General features: G+C 38.4%; 1 protein-coding gene across 1 annotated transcript; it reads right to left on the bottom strand.

Annotated features, from left to right (window-relative positions):
• Positions 1-21: 21 nt before the first annotated feature.
• LOC119144361 (kinesin-like protein KIF20A) lies at positions 22-26,098 on the bottom strand. Its single transcript, XM_037379631.1, is given in 21 exon segments — positions 22-2,135; positions 2,137-2,264; positions 3,419-3,538; positions 5,218-5,282; positions 5,366-5,486; positions 7,663-7,828; positions 9,245-9,384; positions 10,055-10,228; positions 11,472-11,637; positions 12,226-12,372; positions 14,442-14,516; positions 16,074-16,185; positions 16,265-16,459; positions 16,913-17,006; position 19,977; positions 20,223-20,335; positions 20,432-20,616; positions 20,715-20,853; positions 21,770-21,889; positions 24,629-24,703; positions 25,818-26,098. Coding segments are annotated over 21 exon segments (2,652 nt in total). The 5' UTR covers positions 25,995-26,098; the 3' UTR covers positions 22-1,996.
• Between the last annotated feature and the right edge of the window lie 204 nt (positions 26,099-26,302).

The following is a 26,302-nucleotide window of genomic DNA, read 5'->3' as shown; positions in this document are numbered from 1 at the left end:
AGATAAAACAGATGGCTGATGTTCTATCTAGAGTGGTAGCTTCTGTTTCAACAGAGTGAACATCTGTTCATCACCACTAACAAGATTAATGGATTCTGCTTTCCTTATACCCATTCAGCTTTGAGAAGCTGAAAAGGACAAAACCAGCCATTTCTGAATCCTTTTGAGTGTTGCTTTTTGGTCTGGAGGGCAGGAAGAGAAGCAGTCAGCCCTCAGCTGTCCTTAAAAACAGCTTCTCAAAAGTCTTTAATGTAATAGCAATACAGTCCCTTGAAACTCTTTGGAAAGTATTACAGTTAAAAACTGGTCAGTACTTCGCTACAGGCTTCATTTCATTTTAAAAAAAAAATGATAGCTTAAGGTAATGTAACCTTGTCTTTCAAACCATTTCCTGTAGCCAGCCAAAGTGCTCTGGGAAGTAGGAGGGAATGTGGAAACAGCAGTTGCTCAGGGAATTAGAGGTTATAGTTAGCGTAACAAACTTGCCAACATAAAACTCTCAGGCAAGTGACAGACAAGCCATGGTATAGCACTAAATCAGTTGAAATGGTATTATAGAAAGTTTCCAGCATTAGCCTGTTCTGATGATTTTATTTTTTTAACTTCTGTTTGAATATTGCTGCTGTTAGATCAATTTGTACATTTACAGCTTTCTTATTCAAGGGATCAACACTGGGTGTATTGTATCACTCCACCAAAATATTTTTAATAGCTAGAATAGTTTGTGTAGGAGTAGAATAATATTTTAGAAATTCTACCTGGGAGAGATTATAGGCCTTTAAGAACTACTAGAGCCGGATAAGCTATATTTAACAGAAACAGTTCAAAATATGAGAACCAGCACGGCTCAAGTGCTACATCTCCAGCCCGATTAAAGACATATTAGAGAGATTACTTACCACTGCATTTCCACAGACAGACCCAAAACTGGAGACCTGACAAGAGTCACACCAGAGAAGGGCTGTTCTGTGTCACACAGGAAGGCTGCACCACCTAGTGTCTCCACAGGGAGGGTGAGGTTCTTGCTCTGAACTGGGTCCCCTTCGGCCGTGAGAAATAGTGTTACAGGGACCGATCAAAACTATTTACTTACAGATTCTGCCTTGTTCTAAAGCAATTCTCCAGCAGTTATAGGCGCGGTACTTCACAGTAGTCAGAAAAAAACTCACACACTGAAATTGCTCCAAGAAAGCGATTTCAAATTTTATCATGCTCTCATCTTCCTTCCTTGAGTTACTAGATAAAAGTAATGTAATGAGGGTTATGATCCTTTCAACTTAAAATCATCATATGCCAGTCACTATGATCATTTGGCCTCCAAATTTATGATCTTTCCTTATCTTGATTTCACAGTTTCTCACTGGTTTTATAAAATGAACAGTCAGAGCTTAGTTTAGCAGTAGAAAAATTTTATTATAAATAGATTTTTCAAAGTTTAATGCATTATTCTTAGTGGAAATCCAATTGATATTAAAACAAGTTCCTTTATAAAACCATTATCTGGCATGCTATTTTTCAGCTAAGACCTCATTTTGTTGCCTCTTCCAGAAATTTGCTCTTTCATCCCAGGATGGCAGTCTCCAGGTCAAAGCCCAAATATTAACTGAAGAACCAAGCTATTTCATCTACTTGATATTAAGTTTACAAGCCATCTGATTTCTAGGAATCAACAATGAAATTAAATACTCAATTTAAAAAGGTAACAAGCAGCAGGAGGAACATCTCACTGCATGAATCACACATCAATATAGAAGACCATACATTTACTCAAGAATTAAAAATATTATTTCTCAAATCACAACACTATAACAGTAAAAGCACCAGTTTAGACTTAAACTTAACATGGCTCTATATTCAACCCTGATTCAATTTAAGAAGTTCTGTATTAAACATTTTGCTCTCAGTTAACATGACAGTGAAGATGGCATTTAAGAGTGAGAAAAAGCTACCAACAGTTTGATTAAGCAGCCCAGTAATTGCATACTTTAATCAAATATTATTCTTTTGCTTTATGAACCAATAGTAATTGTTTTCTTGAAAAGGGTGAAGCATCTTCATACTTCCCCCAGCCTTTTCCAAGAGGTGTACTAGCAGTGGCTGCTGCTGTGGATTTCAGGTTAGCCAACAAACTTCTGGGTTTGTTTTGACTCCTCTATAGAGAAATGTTTTTTCTGTTCATCAAGTTCTTTTTGCAGGGAAGACACTGTTTCTTCAAGCTCAAGAACACGTTTAGCCCAGTTCTGAAGACTATTCATTTCCTGATCCTATGAGGATAAAGCTGCGTTAGGTATGTGAACACTCCAAGGGCATTTTCATGTCGTTGATTTTCTGCTTCAGACTATTTTACTACAACAGTACACATCTTGTTATTACTATGCCAAACGGTGATTCAGTACTCACTTCTTCTGAATTACTTTTATGTAATTTAGAGGACAGCAAACTATGGGGCCATTGAATTAGTTAGAGACCAAGTCTGACTAAGAAGCTGATGCTTAAATGCTTAAGCACACTATGCAGAGAATTGCTGTTGTTCTAAGAACCAACTAGCGAAGGTTTTCCTGTCCTAACCTGTAATTAGTGAAAGCAAAACTGGCCAAATCAAAACTCTTACCATAGTTCTAAGTCCGCTAACTAGGACTGCTTTGAGTGGGCAGAAGATGCTCTCTAATCCTTGTGGTTAACAAAGTCACCTACCTATGTCTTAGAACCAATTAAGAAACAAGGTTCAAGATGAATAATTTTCAGACTTAGACTAAGAAGCACATGAAAGGTAATTCAGTGTTCAAAGTAAAACATCACTAAGCAGTCTTACACCTGCCTTGCTTCACTTGCAGATTACAAGTGAGGCATAGATGCAAAGTGTCAACAGTTTAAAATTTTCATTAATCTAGTTGATATCTAAGGTTAGATGCTGTCAATTTTATTAAATCCCTGCTTTTGAAGGGAAGCTTACTTCTAGTTCAGTATTAAATAGTTTACCTGCCCATATCTCTTATCTAGCTTGGTCACCTCTACAGGAGTATCAGTATAGCTTTAAAACCATAGATCCTTAAGTCTCGTACTAACATTTGTGCACTGACACCTTGCTTGCCCTCAACAAAACACTTTGTGACTAGAGTTCTGAGCAGTATTTACTTTGCTTGACAGTAATTGGTGGCATCTTTAGATTAGCAGGTTAACTCTGTGCTGACAAGTTATAGACTTGGTCAACAGGGTAAGTTAAAAAACTATTCTTGTCTTACAAGACAAAGTCAGGGGGTGAAATGCAAGGGCTCTGAGCTCATAATTCAGGAAAATGCTAACATCAAAAGAATTTAGTAAGATTAAACTGTGTTTTTACACATACAACGATGCAGAAATAGCCAGTACCAACTACAGATACAAATAGATTAAAGTTGCTTTTAAATTGTTGACAAACCTTGAGCATGACTGTATGCTTCAGTTCACTGTTCTCTTCTGCCATTTTTCTGTAGCCTTCAGTAGCTTCTAGCAGCATTTCATTTAATTTCTGTATTTTAAACTTCAGAGATTTTATAAGCTGAAAATAAACCCCATACACACTGAAGTTCAAGACAGCATGTTTTACATTAATTTTGTTTATGACTAGAACTCAGATACTGTAGGTATTTCCGATTAATACTGAACAGTGCAAACAAGATCAAAGCCATGAAGGAGTCTGCTTCTCTCAAGCTCTAATGTCCCAACCTCTCATTGCTAGTGATAAAATGGTGGAGCATTCATGTGCTATTGTGCTGAAGCTACTACATTTACAGAGACCTGTCAATCAAGAGACCAGCACAGACTAAGCAACTTCTGGAACAGTCTGCTCCTTTTCAGTAAAGGTAGTTAAAAGAATGCTCTTGTCTCATTGACACTATTCACATAGTGAATTGGAGCACAGTTACAACAGATAACCTCACCTTTCTGATGGGAATATTGATGGATTAAGTCTTGAGAGAGAAAAACTCTAAACCAGCAAAATTAACATTATAACTATCACTAATTTACTTCTACAAGGTTGGAAGGAAAATATATAGGTTGCTAAAACCCCCCACACTCTTTGTCCATATTTAATGGCTGAATAGGAAGGGGCAGGGAATGCAGGGAAAAAGTAGTGAACTGTTCACACATCAACAGATGTGAGGCAAAGCAGCAGACAGGCACTGATGGAATCAGCTGCTCTAAACTGCTCTCACTTCAGTTATTGCCAGGCAGCAATCCCATCATTCTAACACTTCCTAGCCACACAAAACAATCAATATTGTATCCCCATATCAAGCATAAAAGCCAGACTTTCAAAGTTTGAAATTGACATAGGAAATGGAAAATGATGTAGAGCTCTCAAGAACAGCATTACAAAACAAATGCCAGGGCCATAACATGAGACATTAAACTTGGTAAGGAAAAAGTTATTTTTGGAGCACACTTTCTCAGCAGAAAGGGATTAAGTTCACTTTCTATTTACATGGTTTATTAGAACCAGCTGGAACTATTTCTCCAGCCCCTACTCCTATTTGTCTCTAATGAAAGGAGCAAGGCTTCTCTCTTCCCTCCTCCTCATACCCTTTAAACATGGGAAACTAACTGTAGCCTTACAAGAAGCTCATCCAAGGTATAAATTAAAAATGCAATACCTAAAAATTTGTTTTCCATAACACAGCCTAAAGCTCATAATTTCTGCCTCTATATGTTATTCAGAACACAAGGATCTTGTTTGTTTGAAGAACAGACATTACCTTTTCCTTACATTTAAAAGGACAGTGGAATTCAAAACTTACAGAAAGGACTGGTTTAAGGCACTATTTTAGCTCTAGGTCTAAACTGTTACCAGGTTCTATAACCGTTCCCTTGAGCACAAGCAGGCAGCATTTCAGGAAGAAGAGCACCGAGGCCATGGCAGAAATGTTTGCAACAAATTCCAGTACAAGGCTATATACTTCCCCACTTCCAACTTGCATCGTGTTCACAATGTGACTTGTTACAGTAGTAGGTACCTTTACAAACTAGAGTAAAGCCAGAACACAGCCAATCTCTCACAAGAATAATCTACAATTACACAAGGGCTTTTTTGTAGACTTGATACCTATATGCAGGATTCTTCATGCTTTTGTCTACAGCATGTTGACCTTTCGCCTACATGTCTACCTTTAAACATTGAACCATGCCAGAGTTTAGGACCATTACCCCCACATTTGTTAAATACTAAGCAAGAGCTACCTCTTCTTTCTCTTTGCATTGTTTCTGCAGTCCTTCATTGGCTCTCTTCATCTTGTTCATAAGATCTGTAGTCAAAAGAAAAGTTTTCTTGTTTATATACAATACCAAAAATAAATTGAACTTTGAATATCCAAGATTAGATTCCTACCTAGTTCCATGTTACTTTCAGTAGTCAGTACATTATCTGAATTCAGACTTCCCAGAGCCAACAGCCTCCCTGACTGTTCATCAAGTTGCCTCTCCAATTGCAGTATTCTTCTCTCTCTATCCTGAAAAAAAGGCACATGGTAGAACTAGTCTAAATTCCTGCTTAACCTGATGCACTACTGTACATCCTTCAATTATATTACACATGTATACGCAGATTTAAAAATAATTTCACAGGTGGAAGTTATGATGTTATAGTTGAGAAATTACAGTAAGGAATAACACTCTGATTGCAAGACCTTCTAGGAATAAGTTACTTTACACAGGAGTCAATTCTTCAAGTCTGCAGATTTCCAAACTGTAACCATACAAGTTACATACAAGGTACAAGTAACCATATGGCAGAAAGGAAACTTTGGTGCATCTGTGTTAAACGCTGTTGCCAGTTAGCTTCCTCAATAAGTAAGAAAATATTTTATAGAACTGAATTTTAACCTCAGTCTTTTTTCAGTACCCATCAGATTGCTAGGGTGGTATTTCAGAGTGAGAAATCAGACATGTCACCATCAAGCAAGTTATTCATCTAATTCTGGCTCTCTGAAGCTGCCTACTCAGATTCCATGTTGTGCTCTCCTTTGTCAATTAAGAATTTTATATCTTAGGTCAGTTTATCATCTGACTTGCTACCAAGGCCATCTGGTTCTTTAATTCTTCCTTTATGCACCCTCATGGTCAGCGTGAGAGGCAGCTATAAATACAGAGAGCCCTATTAACGCTCTTTTCCTCCACCCCAAAATGGTGTATACTAGGGGTTAAGTGAACATAAAAACAGAGCCTAAGCGGGGAAAACACACAAGTGTTAAGGAGCTGGAAAGCCAGAGGTCATTACACAACACAGTGTTACTTATCACCACCTGAATGGAGAGCTGCAAAAGCAGAAATGTTTAAGTATCAGAATCAACAACAGAAACCCACTTCCCTCATGTCTTGAAAGGAACTTGACTACCAGTGGAGTGAGACAACTTGTTGGTTCCTGGACAGGAGAGGGCAGGGAGAAAGCACCTCTGGCATACACCACAGTTCTATTCTTCCACTACAGACCTTCTGAAAAGACCCACAGGCCTCATCTGTTGCCTGGATACACTGAGCCATCTATGCAGAGGCTAGAAGTGAAGACTGATAACAGCTGCACATAGCTAACAGCTCAGTTGCAAAAGGAATAAAAACTTGCTGATGCCAACTTTAAGCAGTTCTAGGTGTAAGTACATTCAGGAGATTAAGTTCTCCCCTGCATAAAGTTTAATTTCTCATCACAGTTTCTTATCCCACAGTCCTCCCTCTAGACCTTCAGAGGGGAGATCCATTATATTTAGAATACCTACCCTGTACTAAGTTCCCCACCAGCTTTTCAGGCTAGCTTTTTACTCTTGTCCTGGTTTCAGCTGGGATAGAGTTAATTTTCTTCCAGGTAGCTGGTACGGTGCTGTGTTTTGGATTAGAATGCAAATAATATTGATAACACATGGATGTTTTAGTTGTTGCTAAGCTGTGTTTACACTAGGTCAAGGACTTCGCAGATTCTCACACCACTCCACCAGCAAGTAGGCTGAGGCACACAAGCTGGGAGGGGACACAGCCAGAACACCTGACCTGAACTGGCCAAAGGGATATTCCATACCATATGATGTCATTCTTAATATATGAACTGGGAAGCTAGCCACTGGCTGCTGCCCAGGAACTGGCTGGGCATCAGTCAGTGTGTGGTGAGCAATTGCACTGTGATTCACTTATTTTGTATATTGTAATTATGTTATTATTTTCCCTTCCTTTTCTGTGCTATTAAACTGTCTGTCTTGACCCACAAATTTTGCTTTTCCCCAATTCTGTCCATCCCACTGGGGTGGGGGAGTGAGCAAGCAGCTGCATAGTGTTTAGCTGCCTGCCAGGTTAAACCACAACAATTTTATAGCCTACAATCCCAAGGATCTCCACAAAGCCAGTCTGCTGTATACACCATCACTCTAGGTGTTCCAGTTATTGCACTACAGAGATAAAGATGACTGATTTAATTGAAGTGTGCCCTCAACATCAGGATGTTTAAGCATACGCTACAGGTAGCATTAGACAGAATGACATCTCTATCCTTGGTTTAGCATTGGACACCAGAACAGCCAGGCTGAACTGCTAGTTATTTTGACCATTCAGCGTTGCATTTAGGATTCCTGAATGACTGTTAAGGAAAAGCAAAATTTACAGTTAAGAAGGTAGCACATTTTTTTAGCAGCAGTCAAGTCTTACCTCAACTTTCTCTTGTTCAGCTAGAAATTCTTCTATGGAAACATAGTGGTCTTCAATTTGTTCCATTGCGCACACATATGCATGTTTCTTAATGGCCTCTTTATACATTTCAAATTTGCTCTCCAGTTTTTCTTCATAACTGTCTTTCATATCTTCCAAGCGGTTGCTGAGGAGAACACGTTAGTTTTATTTAGTATCTTAGCATTGCAGCCATTACAATTTGACTACATGTGTTCAATTAGCAATATCAAAGATAAATATCTAATCATAAACAGTTAAGAAATCAAGAAGTATTTTTCTCCTTTTTATTCTCAATGATCACAGAATCATTTAGGTTGGAAAAGACCTTTGAGATCATCAGGTCTAACTGCTAATCCATGACTGCCAAGTCCATCACTAAACCATGTCACTAAGCACTGCCTCTATGTCTTTTTGAAATGCTTCCAGGGATGGTGATTCTGCCACCCACACGGGTAGCCTGTTCCAATGCTTCACCACCCTTCTGGTGAAGAAACTTTTCCTAATATACAATCTAAACCTCTCCTGGCATAACTTAAGACCTACAGACTTGCACCAAAGCATAACCTGCACTTGGCATATACCACAGAAAGTCCTATAGAAGAACACATACTTAAGATCTGTCAAAAGTTTTATAGAAAAATCCACCAACATCCAGTAATAGATACAACTACACCCAATCAGACCTGGTACTTGAGGCATAATTCCAGGGAGTATCTTTCACATTGGGCGGGTTGGGTTTGGGGTTTTTTCCATTAAAGATAATAAAATCCAAATTCATTTTGCCTTATTTCAATACATTAAACTATTCCTGTCACAATTAAAAAAAATTTCCCAGCAGTGACACAAAACATCAGAGAAGCATCACTGCTGTTTCATGTGTTTGGCCAAAGGCACCCAAACAATTTTAAAGTCAGTGCAGGTGTTAAACCATAGCGTGTTCAGCTGGAAATTTAACTTGGGGTTCGCTTCTGTTAGCAACTAAAACAGCAGAAAACTGATTTCAAGAGAACAGTTACAAGGAAGTGAGTTCAGCTTCAGCAATATAGACACTTGAAAAACAAAATCCCCAAGTAAGTAACATCAGTGCAGGCAGCCACCGTAAGCTACCAACCAGTTCATAAATCATCCAGGAGCAAGAATTCAGGAGAGCTCAGAGAGATACAATTAGAACTACCTTAAGCACATGCATGCATATTAACATGACCAAGTGTAAGTTTTGGAACAATCACAAGCCTCAGCAGGGTACCTGTAACAATCTTTTTCATCTGCTAAATACTAACAGCTAGTCAGGACAATCTCCAGTAATTACAAATTAAACAGAAAAGGTCAACAAAAAGCAGCATTATTTTTTCATTGTACATGGGAAGAGGCTGAACTGTACAAGTTACTTTAACGTTCTTCCTTCCCTTTTCATCAGAAGCTTTGAAACTGTCCAGCCTTAACTTCTCTAAGTAACAAGAGTATGCACGCCTTGAATATACATGTGTGTGTATATATATATAATGTATACATTTATATATGGGGAATTCTTCCAGTTGAAGCCGACTGCAACATGACTTGCCTCCAGGCTTCCTCTGTCTCCAACAGCTGTCGAAACATTGCTTCTGCCATTTCTCTACGTATCTTCACCTCCAGAAGGATTTTACTTTGCCTTTCTGCAACTAGCTTCTCCTTCAGGTTCTCTGTAGTTTTCAAGAGATCCTAGATTTAACATATTTCAGTTCAGAAAACAAGCTAGAAATACATATTAATATGCATGTCAAATGAAGTATTCACACAGCCAGCTATTTGCAGGGCACTTCTATAAGCCTATAATTTGCAGGGGGACTGCACCAAGGGTTAAGTATCTGCAGTGGAAATCCACATTTAAAAGAACCTTTCTCCATCTTGATGGTTTCTGCTATCAATAAGTTTACTACTGTTTTAGCATTTAAATATTAACTTGTACAACTGTTTAACATAAAGCCTACTTACAGTTTATTATTAATAATAACAAACAAGTTTATTCCTATCAGATTGTATAGTTTCATTTTCAAAATGCTGCATCTTAACTTGTTCCTGCTATTCCCAAAAAAGCAATCAACTAAATGTTGTTTTAAACACATATACTGCTTCCCTACTCTTCTTGAGGAATCAGTTGAATTCCAAATTTAGCACTTGACCTAACTAGAAAGCCACAGGCAGCCTTCCACAACTACAGTTGTTCCCTCAGAACCAGACCACTTTAAGCCTAGGTCTGCCCGACACTGAGCGGAAGCTTACAGTCCTCATTTGATACAACTTCCAGCACATCTCTTATGGTAAAGATTCTAATATTAGAACTAGTAGCAATGATTTTCTTGGGTACAAATTTGAGTAGATTCACATCTACCTCATGACTCAGAATGGTGATGTCCACTTCCTCTTCTGCTGCAGAGGTTTCAGCGCTGCCAGGAAAGTCATCTATAGATGTGCTAGCATCAAAGTGGATGATAGGTTTGCCATTGCCTCCAACTAGCTTGGGTGGAAAATAACCAACATTTTTGGGTAGGACTGTCTGGATTACCTGGAAATTGATTTATCAATGCCATCAATATTGCAGATATCAGAATACTGTGAAGAAGTGGCATGAATGCATTGTTGTATTTAGATTAAAATTTTGTTAATGTTCTTGTGATCATTAATTGTACATGCCTTTTAGCAGACAAAACCATTTATCAATACAAATATAAGACTTCAGTACTCTAACAAAGTGAAAATGGGAAATACTATCCACTAACAAACTTAGTGTGCTTGTCTAGAACAGTGTTTTCTCTCCTCCTAAAATACAAGGGTTTTTAGTAAAAAGCAGAAAATCCCTAAAACATTTGTTCCTTCCTGAAATACTGTGACCAGGATTCAGCAATTCATGGTAGTTATGTAAAGATTTTATGTATGTCATAGGACAACGTATCAAAGAAGCTTGTCTCCGCAGTGCACACTTACCTTAGGATGAAATTTGCAGCTGAAGGGAATTAGAAAAATCTTGCTCTCTGAGATCATATTAGAAATGCCATTACAGGCTTGAAACCTGTCAGAGCTAATCCATGGTTCCAGGCTAGAAAAGGACTTAATTTCTGCCATGAAACACAGCATAGCCCACCATCCCACCCTTTGCAAGCAGCAGCTTCCAAGGAAGCTGAATAAACTGAAGACCAAACACATCAACCCCAAGTCCTGAATTTAATGGGCTGACAAGCAGAGCTAGCAGAAAAAGCATGAAAACATGTAGATTTAGCAGCAGGGGTTTTGCCTTCAAAGGAGAAGAATACACTACCTTCAAGCACTAACTTACCAATAAAAAGTCTTCCCTTTTATTTGTTATTAATTACTTGCACTTAGCCAAATAGGAGCAATGCAGACACAAGGGATCTCATTTAAGACTACAAAATAAGAAAGCAGCTGCTACTTTCTGTCCAAAAAGTTTTGAAGAGCTGTCATCTTGTGCAACAGATGCTTAACCACACACAGGTTAAACAATTCATTAAAAGCTTGATTCAAAATCTTGCATTTGCTCAGACATATGGTATAACTGCTCATATCTGAAAGTGCCCCAACTACACAGAATTTCAGTCATGTAGAACTGAACCAAACCAGACAGCTGCAGCTATCTTAACTTCTTACCACAGGCAGGTTTGAGGATGGGCAACTCTACTAGGAACCTTTTAGAGGGAAGCCACATGCAGAATATGTGTCAAAAGTCCAAATCACACTCAAGTTCATACAACCTGACAAAGGGCAGAACAGCAGGGAGAGGAGTATGCTCTTACCTGTTTGGCTAAAGCTGAAAATTTCATTACATGTAGTGTTTCACCATATGTGGAAGCATGCTGATTAATGTTTACAATCATACAAGCTTTGCCTTTTCCACAAAAGAATGGCTGAAACAGACGAGTCAATTTGCTCTCTCTGAACGGAATATAGCTTGGCTTCGTCCTCACAGAGAAAGGAATAAAATTGTGAAACAAAAAAATTGTAAAATTGTGATACTTAACTTGGCTTAATAATCTTCCTCTCTTTCAGGAAAGAGACCCAGTAGGATGCTCATATTTAAGCCTAAGCTATTTCACATCAAAGAGCAAGTTCTTTCCTAGATCTCATGAGTTTTCCAAAATCCAAACTGTTTAAAAGTAGTACCGCACCACAGTTTCCTAGTGTTACAAAGCAGATACTGGAACAAGTCAAAAGCTAAGTACAGGACATATGTCAGCTGTCTGATGAATCCACCTGTATAACTTGGAGGTGGAAGGGAAGAGGACAAACCAGGAACTCTGTACACAGAGTGTATTGCTCATACACACACACACTAAAAAAGTGTGGCAGTTGGCTGCTAGTTGCCCTTTTTTATTTTCCACAAACAACAGTTTTAAAGAATGTTCATTTCAGGTATTCCAGTGACATCTGTAATAAAGAATTTTGTAGAGTTCCATTTTCCTCAGACCACACAAACCCCTTGTAGAAACATAAAGGGATGCTTAGGTTTCAACCCAAAAGTTGGCATGTTGTTTAAAACTTATCACTTACTTTGGATTTTGATTTTGCTTCAATGCTGCAATGCATTTTCCAAGGATATGAAGAGAATTATTAATATTTCCTGCTTCTTTTAGTCTGTCTCCAAAGGCTTGTGTTTTATTGCACCTCTCTGATCCAGCCAAGTCACAGAAAGACAACCTGCATGAAAGAATTATCCAGAACACACATATACACTTTTTTCTAAACAGTATGAAATTAGAACATAAACAGTATGAAAAAAAGAACATGTCTTTTTATTTATGTGCCTGAAGTGTAAATGAGTGACTCATTTCAGCCTTCACAGAATAAGTTGTACTTTAATGTTGACATTTTGTCCAGGAGACTATGCAAGGTACTTGGGATAAATGCACTAAACTACCTATCTTCCCATTGTATATAAAGGTACTGGAACATTCAAAATTGCTGCTTCTAATACAGCCTATTTAGCGCATTCAAAAGAAACCTGCTTATAAGCATTCATACAAAAGTCTGCAGGCATTTTTACACAAAGAATTCAGTTTAGGAACCCAAACTTTGTTGCAATCCTAAAGTATTTCCAGACAAGATAAGAGGAATTTCTGAAACAGTTTTACATAGCAGTACTATACTACAGAAACAGTTTAACAGTCACCTTCAACAGTTCCAGCACCGAGAAGACTGCAAGACAGTAGCATGCTTCACTACACGGCACTCTGCCTCTTTTGGATACAAAGCCATTTGTTCACTATTGCAAATAAGGGGCCAGAGGTCCTTCCCAGATCACCTCAGAGGTCTTTGTTTGGCTATAGATCACCTCAGAGGTTTTTGTTCAGCTGTAGCAATTGTGTACTACTAAACTCAGGCCACTGAATTGTCCCTCACAGTACAATAGGTTACTGTCAGAGGCAATTATCCTGGATAACCAAGAAATTTCATCACTTTAAAAAAGCCCTTGAAATACAGGAAACACTGCAAGTTAGATATTTTATATAAATAATTGTATGTATCAGTGAGTAATAGTTCAGTTACATAAATTAACACCTTTGTAAGATCATAGCTGTTTACACAGCTGAAATAAGCACATATTAATACTATATATATTAAGGCACAAGTTTCAGCTGCGTGAAAGGCTATGACCTTATGATCTTTGTCTTTTTCATTACACAATGAAGAGCTTTTTTCTTCCTTAAGCAACATACAAACTGTCATTCAGGTAACAGCTGCGCTGCTGCAAGCTTTACCAGGGGACTACACCAAGACAGGGAATGGCAAGGAATCTCCTCAAATTATCTTTCCTTAGATCATATACCTCACTGTCAGAACACCTCTTAATATCAGATCTTATAGTGATAAATATATTCATTACCACCTCTGCTTAGCAGAGGCAAGTGAGAAAACAGCAGGAGCTAGGACTGAACTAAAACACTGTTACAAGCTGTCCTCATTTTTCCACATCAAGCTAAAATGAACAGTTAGCTTTTTTATTGTTTGGTTTTTTTAACTATCTAAATGACTTCAAGCCAAAAGATTAGGCCACTTCCTCTAAACTACAAAAGAACCGAAAGGTGTAAGGACTTAGCACTACTCTCACAGGGTACACCTATATTAGCATTTTAGATTAGAACAGTTTTTAAGCAAATTGCTTTGCTCCCTCTTACTGTAGATTGCATCATAGAACAGTCCCAGAGCATGTCGTCATCTACATTCTTTTTGGATGATAGACTTGAATTTGCATTCCAGAAACTCATCAAATGTGCTGCAATAAACATTCAACCCATAAACTCTAGCCTGATGCCAAAGTAGAAAGATATACTGGCACAGCTTGCACCTGGAATCTTCAGCACCAGGTGCTGCACTCCAGTGTCAGAGACTGGCTTCTATCAGCCAGCCATTTGAATTCTGCTCACCAGAACATACAGTGTGGTATTACATCGTATTTCTCTGTCCCCACCTCCCTGTTATGTCAATCAATATATGTGTATTTCCCTCATTTTATGTACTACTGAGAGTTTTAACAGGTTCCTTCAGCCAAACTTTAACAGAACCAAAGAGTCAGGGAAACACTTCTATGCCTGTCCCTGCTGGGCTTCCAGTCAGTTTTATGCAGCCAGTGGAGATGCGATTTTCTTCTCAGCTCTCAGAGGGTTTGTTTGCTTATTAAAAGAAAGTTCACTGGTTTAGCATGCTTACACCTTATCAACTTTTCTAAAATATTTACATTCTGACAAAGAGCTGAAGCATTCACTTACTCTGAAACTCCAAGAACACGCGGCTGGTGCTCATCAGCAGTTAGCTTTAGTAGCCTGATTGAAAATATACTGTGACTGGAATGGAAAGAGGTCCTTTTTAATAACCACAATTCGGAAAATCAAATTTTACTTCAGTGACTGTTTAAGGTACAGAAAGTTTAATGCTGAAGAAAACAAGAATTAATTCACTAATTTACATTAGTTACCTTTACAATGCATTCATTCAGCAGCAAAAAACAGCACTAAAAGTTGTATTTTGTGACTTTCCATTTTTTTCAGTACAGCAAAGGGCAAAATATCACATGAAGCCTACAAGATATCTTGGAAAGAAAAAAGCCAGTTCACTTAAGTTCACTAATCATAAGACGAGTACTCAGGTAGCTACTTCTTACTCAAACTTCAGGCAATATCTAAACCCAGTAAGTCTGAAAAATTAACTCCTTAGAAATAAATAGGTGGGGAAGGGAATAAGTTGAGGTCCGATAGTCCTGTAGTTTTGCCTACTTCAACATACAGATTTGTTCAGTTTTGAAGTTATTCTGTTTTCTAGAAAGGTTGAATTTTTAACACATGGAAATCCAGTTATTCCATTTTAGACAAAGGTACAGTCAACACACTGTCTGAAACAAAAGAGAAAATCCCAGAACCAGAAATGTCCTGTCCCCAGTTTATCCAGTAAATCAGGAAGCACAGAAGAAGCTTCTCTAGTATATATTTAAAGCAGTGCTTTACTCCTCAGCACCAACCCACAATTTAAGAATGAAGTTTCAAAAAAAAAAACCAAAACAAAACAAAAAAAACCCAACAAAACCAAAACCACACACAAACAAAACATCCAAACCCAAACAAAAACAAATTAGAAAACAAGCTAAGTAGAAGTCAGCATGAAACTTAATGGCAGCTGTCTTCAGCCAATACAGAACAGCGTTAACTCCCACTTTTTAGAGAAAAAGCAGGCTTAACACTATATTCACTAAATATGCAACAAGGCCCTTTCACGCTTAAAGGACGAATTCATAAGAGGCCTTCTTACATGATTTTAATGTCATTTTCCGCAGAAGGTATACCACCTCTATTTCATCTCCCTCCAAGACAGATCCTCCCTGATCCCTCTCCAGAGCTAGCAGCTTAATTCTTAGGATACCAAGTAAACTCTGTTAGATCTTCTAGACTGCTGTCCTCTAATCTAGCAGCACTGAAGGTACTGCATGACTCACTCCTTCCTGCATCCCCTACTGACAGGCTCCATGTTTCCAAGAATTATACTGCCAGTGCTGAAGAATTATCCAGCTTTTCCTTCAGCATCCTTGCACAGCCATTCCCACTCAGCACCATTAGCATTTGCCAAGATGTATAGCCCTGTTGGCACTCAAAAGTGAATATGATTTGGTCTTTTTGCTTGTCCAATGCCATGAATAGCAACCCAAGTCCAGCTACTGTTGAAGTCATAGGGCCTTTTCTAGCTTTTTTCCAGAAAGAATGTCATAATAAAACCAGAATAATCACAGAAAGTCTTGAACTATTATTGAAGCAGTTAATTTCAAACATTCTAAAGTTTTCTCCTCCCTTCCCCCCCCCTCCCTCTCCTTAAAAGAAAAGGAACAGAGTATGCTTATAATTAGAGGAACAAACCTCCTACTTGATTGCTCGTTCATTCTAGTACAAGCAAAGCTTCGGTTCTTGTTTCCTATTTTTAGTATTTTGCGGGCTTCTTCAGTGCTCTGAACGTTAATCCACTTCAAGTCTGTGAAAAGAGACCCTTTACATACACTTCTTATCAAAGCAGTTCTGTGAAACTGCTGAGGTCATACAACTGTTATTACCTTTAATGTAAGAATTTCCTCCTTGATCCTCACAAATTCTTAAGACTCTGCGCTTCGGAGTTTTTGATGTAGATAATACATTTAATAGGTCATACACATATTCATTGTAAATTTCACAAAAGGAAATCCACACAGATGCTTGTGTTCTTTGGTGTATATTAGTCCTATATATCTCAAGTGGAACAAAGTTCTTCTCTACCAACCCAGAACAGAGAAAAAGTTCAATCAAACTCATTGATAAATTTTATTTACAGTATACAAAGCCTTCTAAAAGGAGGAGGCTTGTGTCTGTTGTACAGTATCTTGGATTAACTTCTGAATTTATCAAAAAACATTCAAATTTCTCAGCAGTCACCTGCAACCAGACAGTGCCCAAGTTCTAAGCCATTGCCTCCCTCTACCACAAACTTCCAGCAGTCTACACATGAGCTTTGCAGAACTAAGCCTCCCTTTTCCACCAAAAGGAGCAAAGCTATCAAAATATTTTTACATACTCTTTCTCCAGAGCTGAGCCATTAAACTTTGGTTGAAAACTATATACAAGTTATATAATTTTATATATATACACACTTTGTAGTATAGTAAGAGTTTTTAATCCACCAACAGTTACCCACTTACATTCCCAAATTTCTATTCACTTTATTTTACCTAGTGAATCAGAAGGAAGATTTTCCGAAGTACAGTTGGAAGAATCCGACTCCACACACATATTTGTTATATTACTTGAGAGGTTTTCTGTCTCCTTGAAAAAATAAGAGACCATTACATCCACATGAACAGACTACAATAAGAATTGAAGCTAAAATTGACAGTAACTCCAGTATTTGAGATTTAAATATTGTAGTAGTATTAAGCATTAAGCTACTCTTCCTCTGGCTGCAAATGAAATGTTTTTAACAATACTGAACTAAAATCAATAAATGCTCTTTCCTTCATAAGAATTATCACACTCTGCTACTCCCAGCAACCTGTTCTGAAGGCAAATTGTTGCTAACTTAGGAGACTTACTCTACAAAAGAAGGTCCTCTGTCAGACTGCAAATGCACAGAATGCCTTTATGAACTACTGGACAAATCTGAGTAGTACTTCAGTCAACCAAAAGAACTGGAGAAGTAAGTTTCTTTCAGGGAGAGATGGCAGGGTGGTGGGCAACGGTGACACTAAAGCAGCAGAGATTCCTAAATTACTTTTGCAAATCACAGGCTTGTGCCAGATCTGTGAGAGTATGAGTCAAATTTACTTTAAGGCCTCAGACAGAGTGTAACAATAACTTCATAAAGGACTTAAAGACCTGATAAACTAACAGTCTATGTTGGTTTATTTCACACCAAATTAAAAGGCCATTAAAAATCCTGTACGGATAAGAGCACAGTTTAAGTACACACATTTGCCAAATTTCTTTAGATCAAAAAAAACCACAAATGCCAGGACTTGTCAAAGCATAGGCTTCAAATTACCCCTAGGAAAACTAGTGTAACAAAGTAGAAGCTTCCACTGTTTAGAGATTCCAACCACACACACCTCCCTCCCCACATTTTATACACCAATACAAATGTTCATTAGGACATTCACCCTGATTTCCCAAACTCCAATCCCAATAGAGGGTCATCCTAAAGAGGAAAGGGGAACAGATTCAAAGTAGTTTAATGTTCCAGCTATTTGAATGCAGTGCTAAGTTCATTATGGATTGTCTACCAATGCCTCTGTTACTCACCTGCTACATCCAAACCAAAATGTTTTACAAACAGAAAAGTCTGAAGCCATACTTTCAGATCTTTCATCTTAAAAAGCATAGGATTTCATTGTCATTTATAAGTGACTGTTTTTCAAAGACTGCACTGTCTATACATTTATGTTCTTGAGTAGTTACAAGTATAGCCACAAGCAAGGATTCTGCTCATTCTGTTTGTGAAGTATAGAGCAGAATTCTAAAGCAAGGTATGGGACTGACATGCATTATACATCCATGCATGTCAAAACTGTAATGGAATGTAAAAAAAAACCTCAATGAAACAGTACTTGTGCATGTGATAAGTTTTTGTAAAGGTATTTCAAAAAACTAAGTGTTAGCTGTGAGTGAATCGCTAGCTGTGCTGCTATACCGTTCTTCAAACCATCTTCAGAAAAGAACATGAAGATGACTGCTTGAAAACAAGTGGGAACAGGAACTGACATTGTTTGCCAGCAACAGAAGCTGACATTTAATAGCAAATACAAGGACAGGTGGTAACAGGAATGCAAGTAAAGAAGCTTTTAATCCAGTAAAAACCAGTATTTAATCCCATGAATGGAACTAGTAGGGGGAAGGAAAGAGTGGGTGTTAACCACTCCAAGCAAGCATTTTTGCAGCAGTACTGCATACAGAAGTCAGTAAAAACTCTGAGCAGTTTAAACAGAAAACGAAAGGAACAGCAAGCTCTTTCTGTATGACACAAACTGAGCCTGGGAAAAGGGCCTACAAAAATCCACATAAACTAAAACCAAGCCCACCAAACCGTATCTGCTCTCAGATTACAAGCTTGAGTGAGCATCCAAACAGTGATGCTATTCATTCACAGGCTATCAAGAAGCACAGCTTCAGTGCTGGGGATAGCTGAGCTATCACTATAGAAGCATTGTAACACATAAGCAAGGTCTTGTCACGTATTAGTTTCTAGGTGCATTTTTCACATTTCCTTGCTGGTGGTGAAGTCTTGCTTGCTTTTCACTGTGGTGCATCAGCATCTAGATCACCTACTGCAACATTCAGTAACTAAAAATCAGACTGTGATTTAACAGAAAGGAATATTTGTAAAGTATAGACTTATCTTCAAAATAAGATATTTGACCTCCTGTTCTAGGCCTTGAGGTCTTGTGTTTTCCTTCTTGCAAGCTTGTACGTTCCATAAAGTTTGTAAAAATATTTACCTACTATCCTCCTGGTAATCTCAATTTTTCTTTAAAACCCCCACCCCCTGCACATGCACACACATACAGTGTGACTGAGCTTCTGAGACACTCAAAATAAATACGCAATCTTTAGCACCTTTTAGATTTTTCACCTGAGATCTTTCCTCAAAAGTTAACCAGACTCAGACTAAACAAAGTTTGGTTTGCAAAATTTAAATTAAGCAACAGAATGTAGACCGGAACTTTACATATGAATTTGATTCATAGAAAGATATTCTTTCAGAGCTAACTGGAGTACTTTAACACTAGTATTAAAGGCCACAGAAAAAAGAAAACCTAGCCAATCATTACTTCTACACTTCGCAGAATTCAGAGTTGCTTTGAATGACAATCAGCTGAGCCTACTGCCTTTTGGGATTAAATGTACAGAATCACAGTTTGGGTTAAAAATGTTCTGAACAAGAGGAAGAAGCCAGACACCTTGTCACAATTTGCAGCTTGGCTTAGAAGCCTAGAACAGTCACCCACAAAAGGGTGTCCATTTTCTGGTTAGACCTATTTCTTATACTGGAAAGAGAAATAACTAGATAATGAGAACAGGAGGTTGCCACAGTAAAGACTCCTGTATTTTACATACAATCTTTAGAGACCAGAGTTAACAATACATACAATTCTCTAAAGCAAGCTGTAATCCTTTCACAAAATTAATTTTGTGGCATCTCACTTCACTTGCTGTATCATAACAGTTTCTTTATGAAGTTACATAAATCACAGTTTAAAAACTTTTCAATATGCCCTAAGACTGCCTTCTGCCACAAGGGACTCTTCTGCCTTCTTTGCTGCCCCTGCTACTACACTGCCATCCTCTCTGCTAAGCTAGTATTGGAGTCTGAACAAGTGCCCTGAGATCCAGCCTAGGAACTTGATCCAAAATAAGATTCACTTAACAAGCAGGCTTTTGACAGGTCAGTTCTCAGAGACTTTTCAAGGGCTAGTGTTACCACAGCACCAGAACTGCTCCTCTATAAAGATCCAGGCTTTGTCTTTGCAGTGGTTTTTTTGTTTGAACTGCGCACTGCCTGCTACAGAAAGTTCTTCTAGTTTACCCTGAGCTCCAAAGACAGCCAGTTGCCTTATTATGCCAAGGTTCACCAAGTATTCATACTGTAGGCTTATCTAAATCTAAAGAATCAACAGTGAAACAGATTTTATTAGTCTGTTAGACAGGAAGCTTTGAAGAAGTTTCATTCAGTAACAAGGAAGTATCTTGTCACTGACCTCTTTCAGTGACGCAAGAATAGCGTTTTTTATGGCTTCTTCTTGCTTAACTTGTGCATCTTCTAGTTTCTTAACATCATTACTTAAATACGGTTTGAAGTCCATCTTCAGGTAATGTCTCCCCCTTATGTGGTTAAAAATCACATCAAGTGAGCGAGGTAAAATACCAGAATCTTTTGAAGTCCCTTGAAAATAACGAAAGATAAAATGTGGACATTCATATAAACTTCTCATTGGATTTTGACTTGGTTGTTATATATGCTTTTTAACAAACATTTTATACCTTGGATAGTGAATGTCTTGCCTGCATTTGTCACCCCATAAGTAAACACCAGTCCACTCACACCATTAACGTACGCTCTTACCATCTCTTTCATTGAGCCTTCAAAAAATTCACTCTGAGTAGTTTCTGGTCCAAAGACCTTGGAGAAGGGGGTTAAAAAAATAAAAAGAAAAAAAAGGAGTGATAAATGGCACAAAGAGGTTTAATATATCAAAATATTAAGCATTGATTAATAGTGACTAGTTTTTCAGAGCAAGCTGACTAGGAGATACCAGCTTAGTTTTGTGTCTTGACTGAACCCCTTCTGGTTCAACATTTTCCGTTGGGTTCTCACAGGCCGCCTGCTTAATTCTGAGAGGCACTCAGGCTTGCACTTATTTTGTAATATTTTCCTACTCCTAAAATAAACTGCTGAGAATGCTACTGAGCACATACTGTTTAGTAGATACTTTCAAGAGCTCTGCTGGTGATGCACAACTCCCTCCTCACCAGTCACCCACAACTGGCAAGAAGATCAGCATTACAATGGGCTAAACGATTCAGTGCCTGGAGCTCTCTATCTTTTGATACTGTGAGAACAGCATTTCTTGCAGTATGTAACAGAGTTATGAAATTTACTTTCAGTATAAAAAGTTTAAGCAGTTAGGCTGCTATTCTTTCAAAATAAATGTTCCTAAATACATGCTTACATAAGTCCCTTTAAACATGTGGTTTCCTGTAACACTCCCCAGATGAGGGCATCTGCAGGAACAGCACAACCACAGTAAGTCTGTGCCTACAAGAAGCTTCTATAGCATCTAATCAAAGAACACAGAGCTGCCACAGAAGACTCCTAGTCTCATCTAATAGGCACCTCCATTGTAATACAGCTTTCTTGACAGTCTAACAGTAAATAATAAGCAAGCTTTTTCTTTTTTTAAGGCATGTACCACCACACTTAATTCAAAAGAAGAAAAATCACATTGCGTGGTATAGTAGAAAATTCATTTTTTATCATAACAGTGGGGAAAAAAACAAACTATATCTAAAAATTAGGAAAATAAATATTTGCCTACCTGAGAAAAGGTGAACCTGTGTACAGGATGACCAATCCCTTTTTCACTGTTTTTTGTTGCAGAAGACTCTTGGGGCGCATTAAGAATTACTGTCTGGGCATCTTCAATAGCTACACAACCCTTAAAAAAAACAAGACAAGGTAAACCAAACCACCACATAACATTATTCATGAAGAAAGCTATCTGGAGGGGGGGAAAAAAACAACAACCAGAACAAACAAAAAAACCCCTAGTGTTTTTATCTATTTACCAGAGCTACAAAGAGTTGCAAAATTTACATATAATCTCTCAAGGTATGTAACAACTACAGAGATACCCATTCCATATGAAAGCCAGTGCATAGACAAAGTTAAGGCAGTTGTCTGGAGTTTTCTAAAAGGTATAAGGTTTTTCTAGGATTTTTCCAGCATTTTTTTAAATACTTTTAAACCCTGGTATTTTGTGATGGTGGCTTGCACAAACCTAGCTATGAAAACAAAACTATATAGAAATCTACTGATTTCCCACTTCAATCATTTTCAGTGTGAAACAAGCTGTGACCAGCACAAACGAAGTAAAATAGGTCTGAAGCATTATCCTTTGACCGATAGACAGCGTTACCAGTAATGAAGGAAACTGAATTAGTTTCAAATAATTTGATTGCTATTTCTCAATTTATTAAAGATGAGATACAATTACCTAGCACTCACTAATTAGATAGATATAGAATGCAGTATCACAGGAAAATTGACAAAAGAGTTATTTTAGACCAGACAGGTTACCAACAATACAAACTGAACTACCCGTATAGCTTAAGTGTCTTGAAGCACCAGTTGCAAGGACTGATTGTAACTAAATCTGACATTTATGTTTAGAGGCTAGCCAGGGCCAGTAAAACTAATAATCCATGTGTAGCATGTACATAGGAAGTACTGCTCTTCCTAGGAGTCTCAATTAACAGGTCTGTTTATCAACTGGTATAGAAGCTTTAAGAAGCTGCATACTGAACTTAAACCAACCGCTTGCTTGCTGTGCCAGGCTTCAAACCCACATATTCCTCCCAGATTACCAGGAACAGGTATGCAGGTCAGATGTACTAAATTCTAGAGAGCTACAGAGGAATGCAGTACCTGCAGCATGTGCCATCAGCTTCCGCTGGCCTCATAAATGCTCTTGAGTACAGAGAGGCCTCGAGGTAGTCAGATCTGCAGAGCTGGAATCCAGCTGGTAACGTGTCATTCTCGTTGTCTCCCCCAGCTAACCCCACAGGTAAGCTGGCAGGAGTTGGACTATTTCTGGCACTGTACATAACATTTATATCCAAAGAACACAACTTCCCGCTCTCCAGCGGGTGGCTCCAGAGAATCACTTGGCATTTGTATCGCGCATACAGAATTTCATCCAGAGGTCTTAAGCTTTACTGGCGTATATCATTACCTCTATGAGCAACAACAGATCAGTTAACCTGCTGATTGTCTCTGCGTAGAGCATCAATCTACAGCTATAAGAAAAAGGGCTTGGGTTTTAAGTTTTTGTTTTCTTGTATGTATTTGGAACAAAGATACTTTCCTGAAAATTATGCATGACAGGGATAGAAAAAGGACCTAAAAATTAAGTTGATCTCTCATTGATTATAGAGACGGGAAGGGTTTGTTGGTTGGTGTCTTTTAGGGGGGGCTGGGTGGTTGAGTGGGTTTTGGTTTTTTTTCCATTTGTTACCAAGCATCTTCCTCACAGATTCAGGTGATAGTTAAGAGTAGAAAACACTGAATACATTGAAGACCTTTCAAACATTCATAGTTTTTGGAGGCCGAGGAAAAGCCTTCATACCACGCAAAGCAAGTGACACAGCTAGTATGGTGGAAGATCAAGGTTAAGACAAAAGCTTTAAAAAAAATCTAGTACAAACTTCAACACTTATATTTTTTCTGCCTCCCTGCTTTTCAGAACAAGTAGTTTGACTAATGGTCAGGTAGCCAGAAATTTCCCACTCCAAAGAGGAATGAGATAGATAACTTTTACAATAATTTGATTTTGTAAATCAGTTTACCCTTACAGCCAGCTCAGGTTGCTGAATGATACCAATCTGGAAGCACTGTGGCAGTGCATAGTACTCAACAAGAACTGCCTACGGAAAGGTAAATGGAAGTTGGGGGGAGAGGGGAAAAATACAGCGAGTGAAAAAAATACAAAGGTTCCAACTGCAGCAGATTAAATGCAATAACTCATTTTTAAAAAGCAAATCAGAACTAATATTAAATCCCTCTCCAAACAGGTCAGGAATAAGAGGTCTACCAGAGTCTGTGAGGCCTTCCAAAGACAAGGGCTGAGGGAGATGCTGCAGAAACCTTGCCCTTCAAAGACAGCTAAATTAATTCTTTGCATCAGTGTTTGCATTCCTTGATACTTTGCATCAGCATCATCCCCCAGTAGGAGCAAGAGTATTTCTGAATGAATGTGCACATGTATGCATGTAAAATACTGAGGCATCTGAATCTGACAGTGTAAACTGTAGAAAAATTTGACAGGATGAACAGCAAGTCACAGGGACAAGGTAGCAGACTACTCAGGCATTCCAAAGAAACTCAAGGGTCAGATACCTCACTTGCTGCTAGAATTGCATACTCTCTTCCATGAAGTTCCTTTGTTTCTTAAACACTGTGCAGAGTCAAGAGTGACACCAACTTTCAAACAGTTTACCCAGTGGAATTTTGCAGAGCTACAGGTGTGTAAGTCTTTACCATGCAAAATTAGTAAAAACTGATTACTTTTCTAATCACCTTTATCCATATGCCCAGTAATTCTGTTTGGAAGTAGTACGTTACTTTCATAAGGTGTTCTTTGCGGGAGAAGAACTTACTACTTAATTCTACAACTAACCTGAGATTCATGGTTTTCAAGCTCTGTTATAGAAAAGGGCCTCACTCTCAAGAAGACCTTCAAAGGTTGATACTCCTATTCATTAAAAAAAAAAAAAAGACCGTTATAGTGGCCATTTTTAGAACAAAACACCCCCAAGTCATATCAGCATACATCTGATGCAGTATTTCCTGTTTTACCTTACTGCCTCAGTTTCTCCTTCCTTGTCAAGTTGAGACCCCAAGCCTTCATTTGCTTGTTTACTTCCTAGTGTTCTTAAGTAACCCTTTTTTATTCCCCCTCATTAGCGTTCTTTTATGACAAAGACAGTATTTTGATTTAAAAAGAGTATGCTATCAGAAGCATGAACTGCACTGCTTCCACCTTCTGGTCTCCCTTTGTATTGAATTCAAGATGCATTTTTTAACAGCTGCTCCATAGTACTGCACTTCCATTTTGCATGGAGCACATTCAGTTAATAGATTGACATATTCTTAGCCTCAAGAGACTGCTTCATTACCCACCATCCAGGCACTAGCCCCTCATAGTCCTCAAAACTATGAGACAGTTCTCAGTTTCTGTAAGGTGGGCTTTTCCATCCCATCCCATTATACCAAGGTCTCCCCATGCAGGTGAAGTAACAATAACAAAGAGATTTTTAGAGGGAATCCCAGCATTCCTTCCTTTCTCACAGAGCTTCCAAGTCCCTACTTTGGCAACTTGCTCATTCAGCAGATGGGTTTACTAGACTGTGCCACAGCACTCCACTAATCATACAAAAATCAAGTCACCGGAGAGAATTCAAATCAGAAAACCTACCATTCCAAAACAACAGAGATGACTATACTATCTTCAAAAGTGTACTGCAGTACAGCATTATAGGTTTTTCATTTCCAAACACCTAGCAAGCTTTCAACAAGGACCAATACGCTTTTTTAGCTTACTAAAAAGAATGGTACAGTCGCATTACATTCAAAGTGCTGTTACTGACATCCTTTACTTCCTTCTCAAAAACAGCACAACACATCACGGAGCACTGACCATGTGCATTTGCTACTGGCTATGATCTATTTGTAATCAGTGAGAAGTAGAAGAATCAAACACATCTTTGGGGCAGGGGAATGCAGCAGTTCTTACTAAAACAATATTTGCCAGAATTAAAAAAAAAAGCACGCATTATCAGAAGATGCATTGCAAAACCAATCCACACCTGCTGCTCCTCTGCATTAGGCAATACTGTTGACTCCATGGGTGAAGGTTTACCCTCTACATTCAGAAAAGAGACCGATTCCAACATATCAGATACTTCTGCAGAAACACAGCTTCTCCCCTCATCATCCATTGCTCTGTACAAAGGAATTTGTTTAAAAGAAAAAAGGCACTTCATTTTCCCACAGAACAGGCAAAAAAACAGAGAGCAAAACAAGCCATCAGGGTAGTGTGCATATAAACGTGCACTTTTGAAGTAAATACAGTCCACCAAGTTAAGTTTGGGAGCCTGACAGAACCTTAAAAAAAAACAGCTGCTTTTATAGTACATATATATATTTTTTTTTTATAGGGTTATAGTAAGAAACGTTCAGGTGAACGCACACTAGCTGCCACGGCTGGCACTGCTCTCACCCACCGCCTGCCACCCCACCCCCGCAAGGCTCAACGCCCCCCCGGCGTCAGAGTCCCAGGCACGGGGCCCAG

Source organism: Falco rusticolus, chromosome 3 (assembly GCF_015220075.1).
Source record: "Falco rusticolus isolate bFalRus1 chromosome 3, bFalRus1.pri, whole genome shotgun sequence".
Lineage (NCBI taxonomy): Eukaryota > Metazoa > Chordata > Aves > Falconiformes > Falconidae > Falco > Falco rusticolus.
This window is presented reverse-complemented; position numbering and strand designations above follow the sequence as displayed.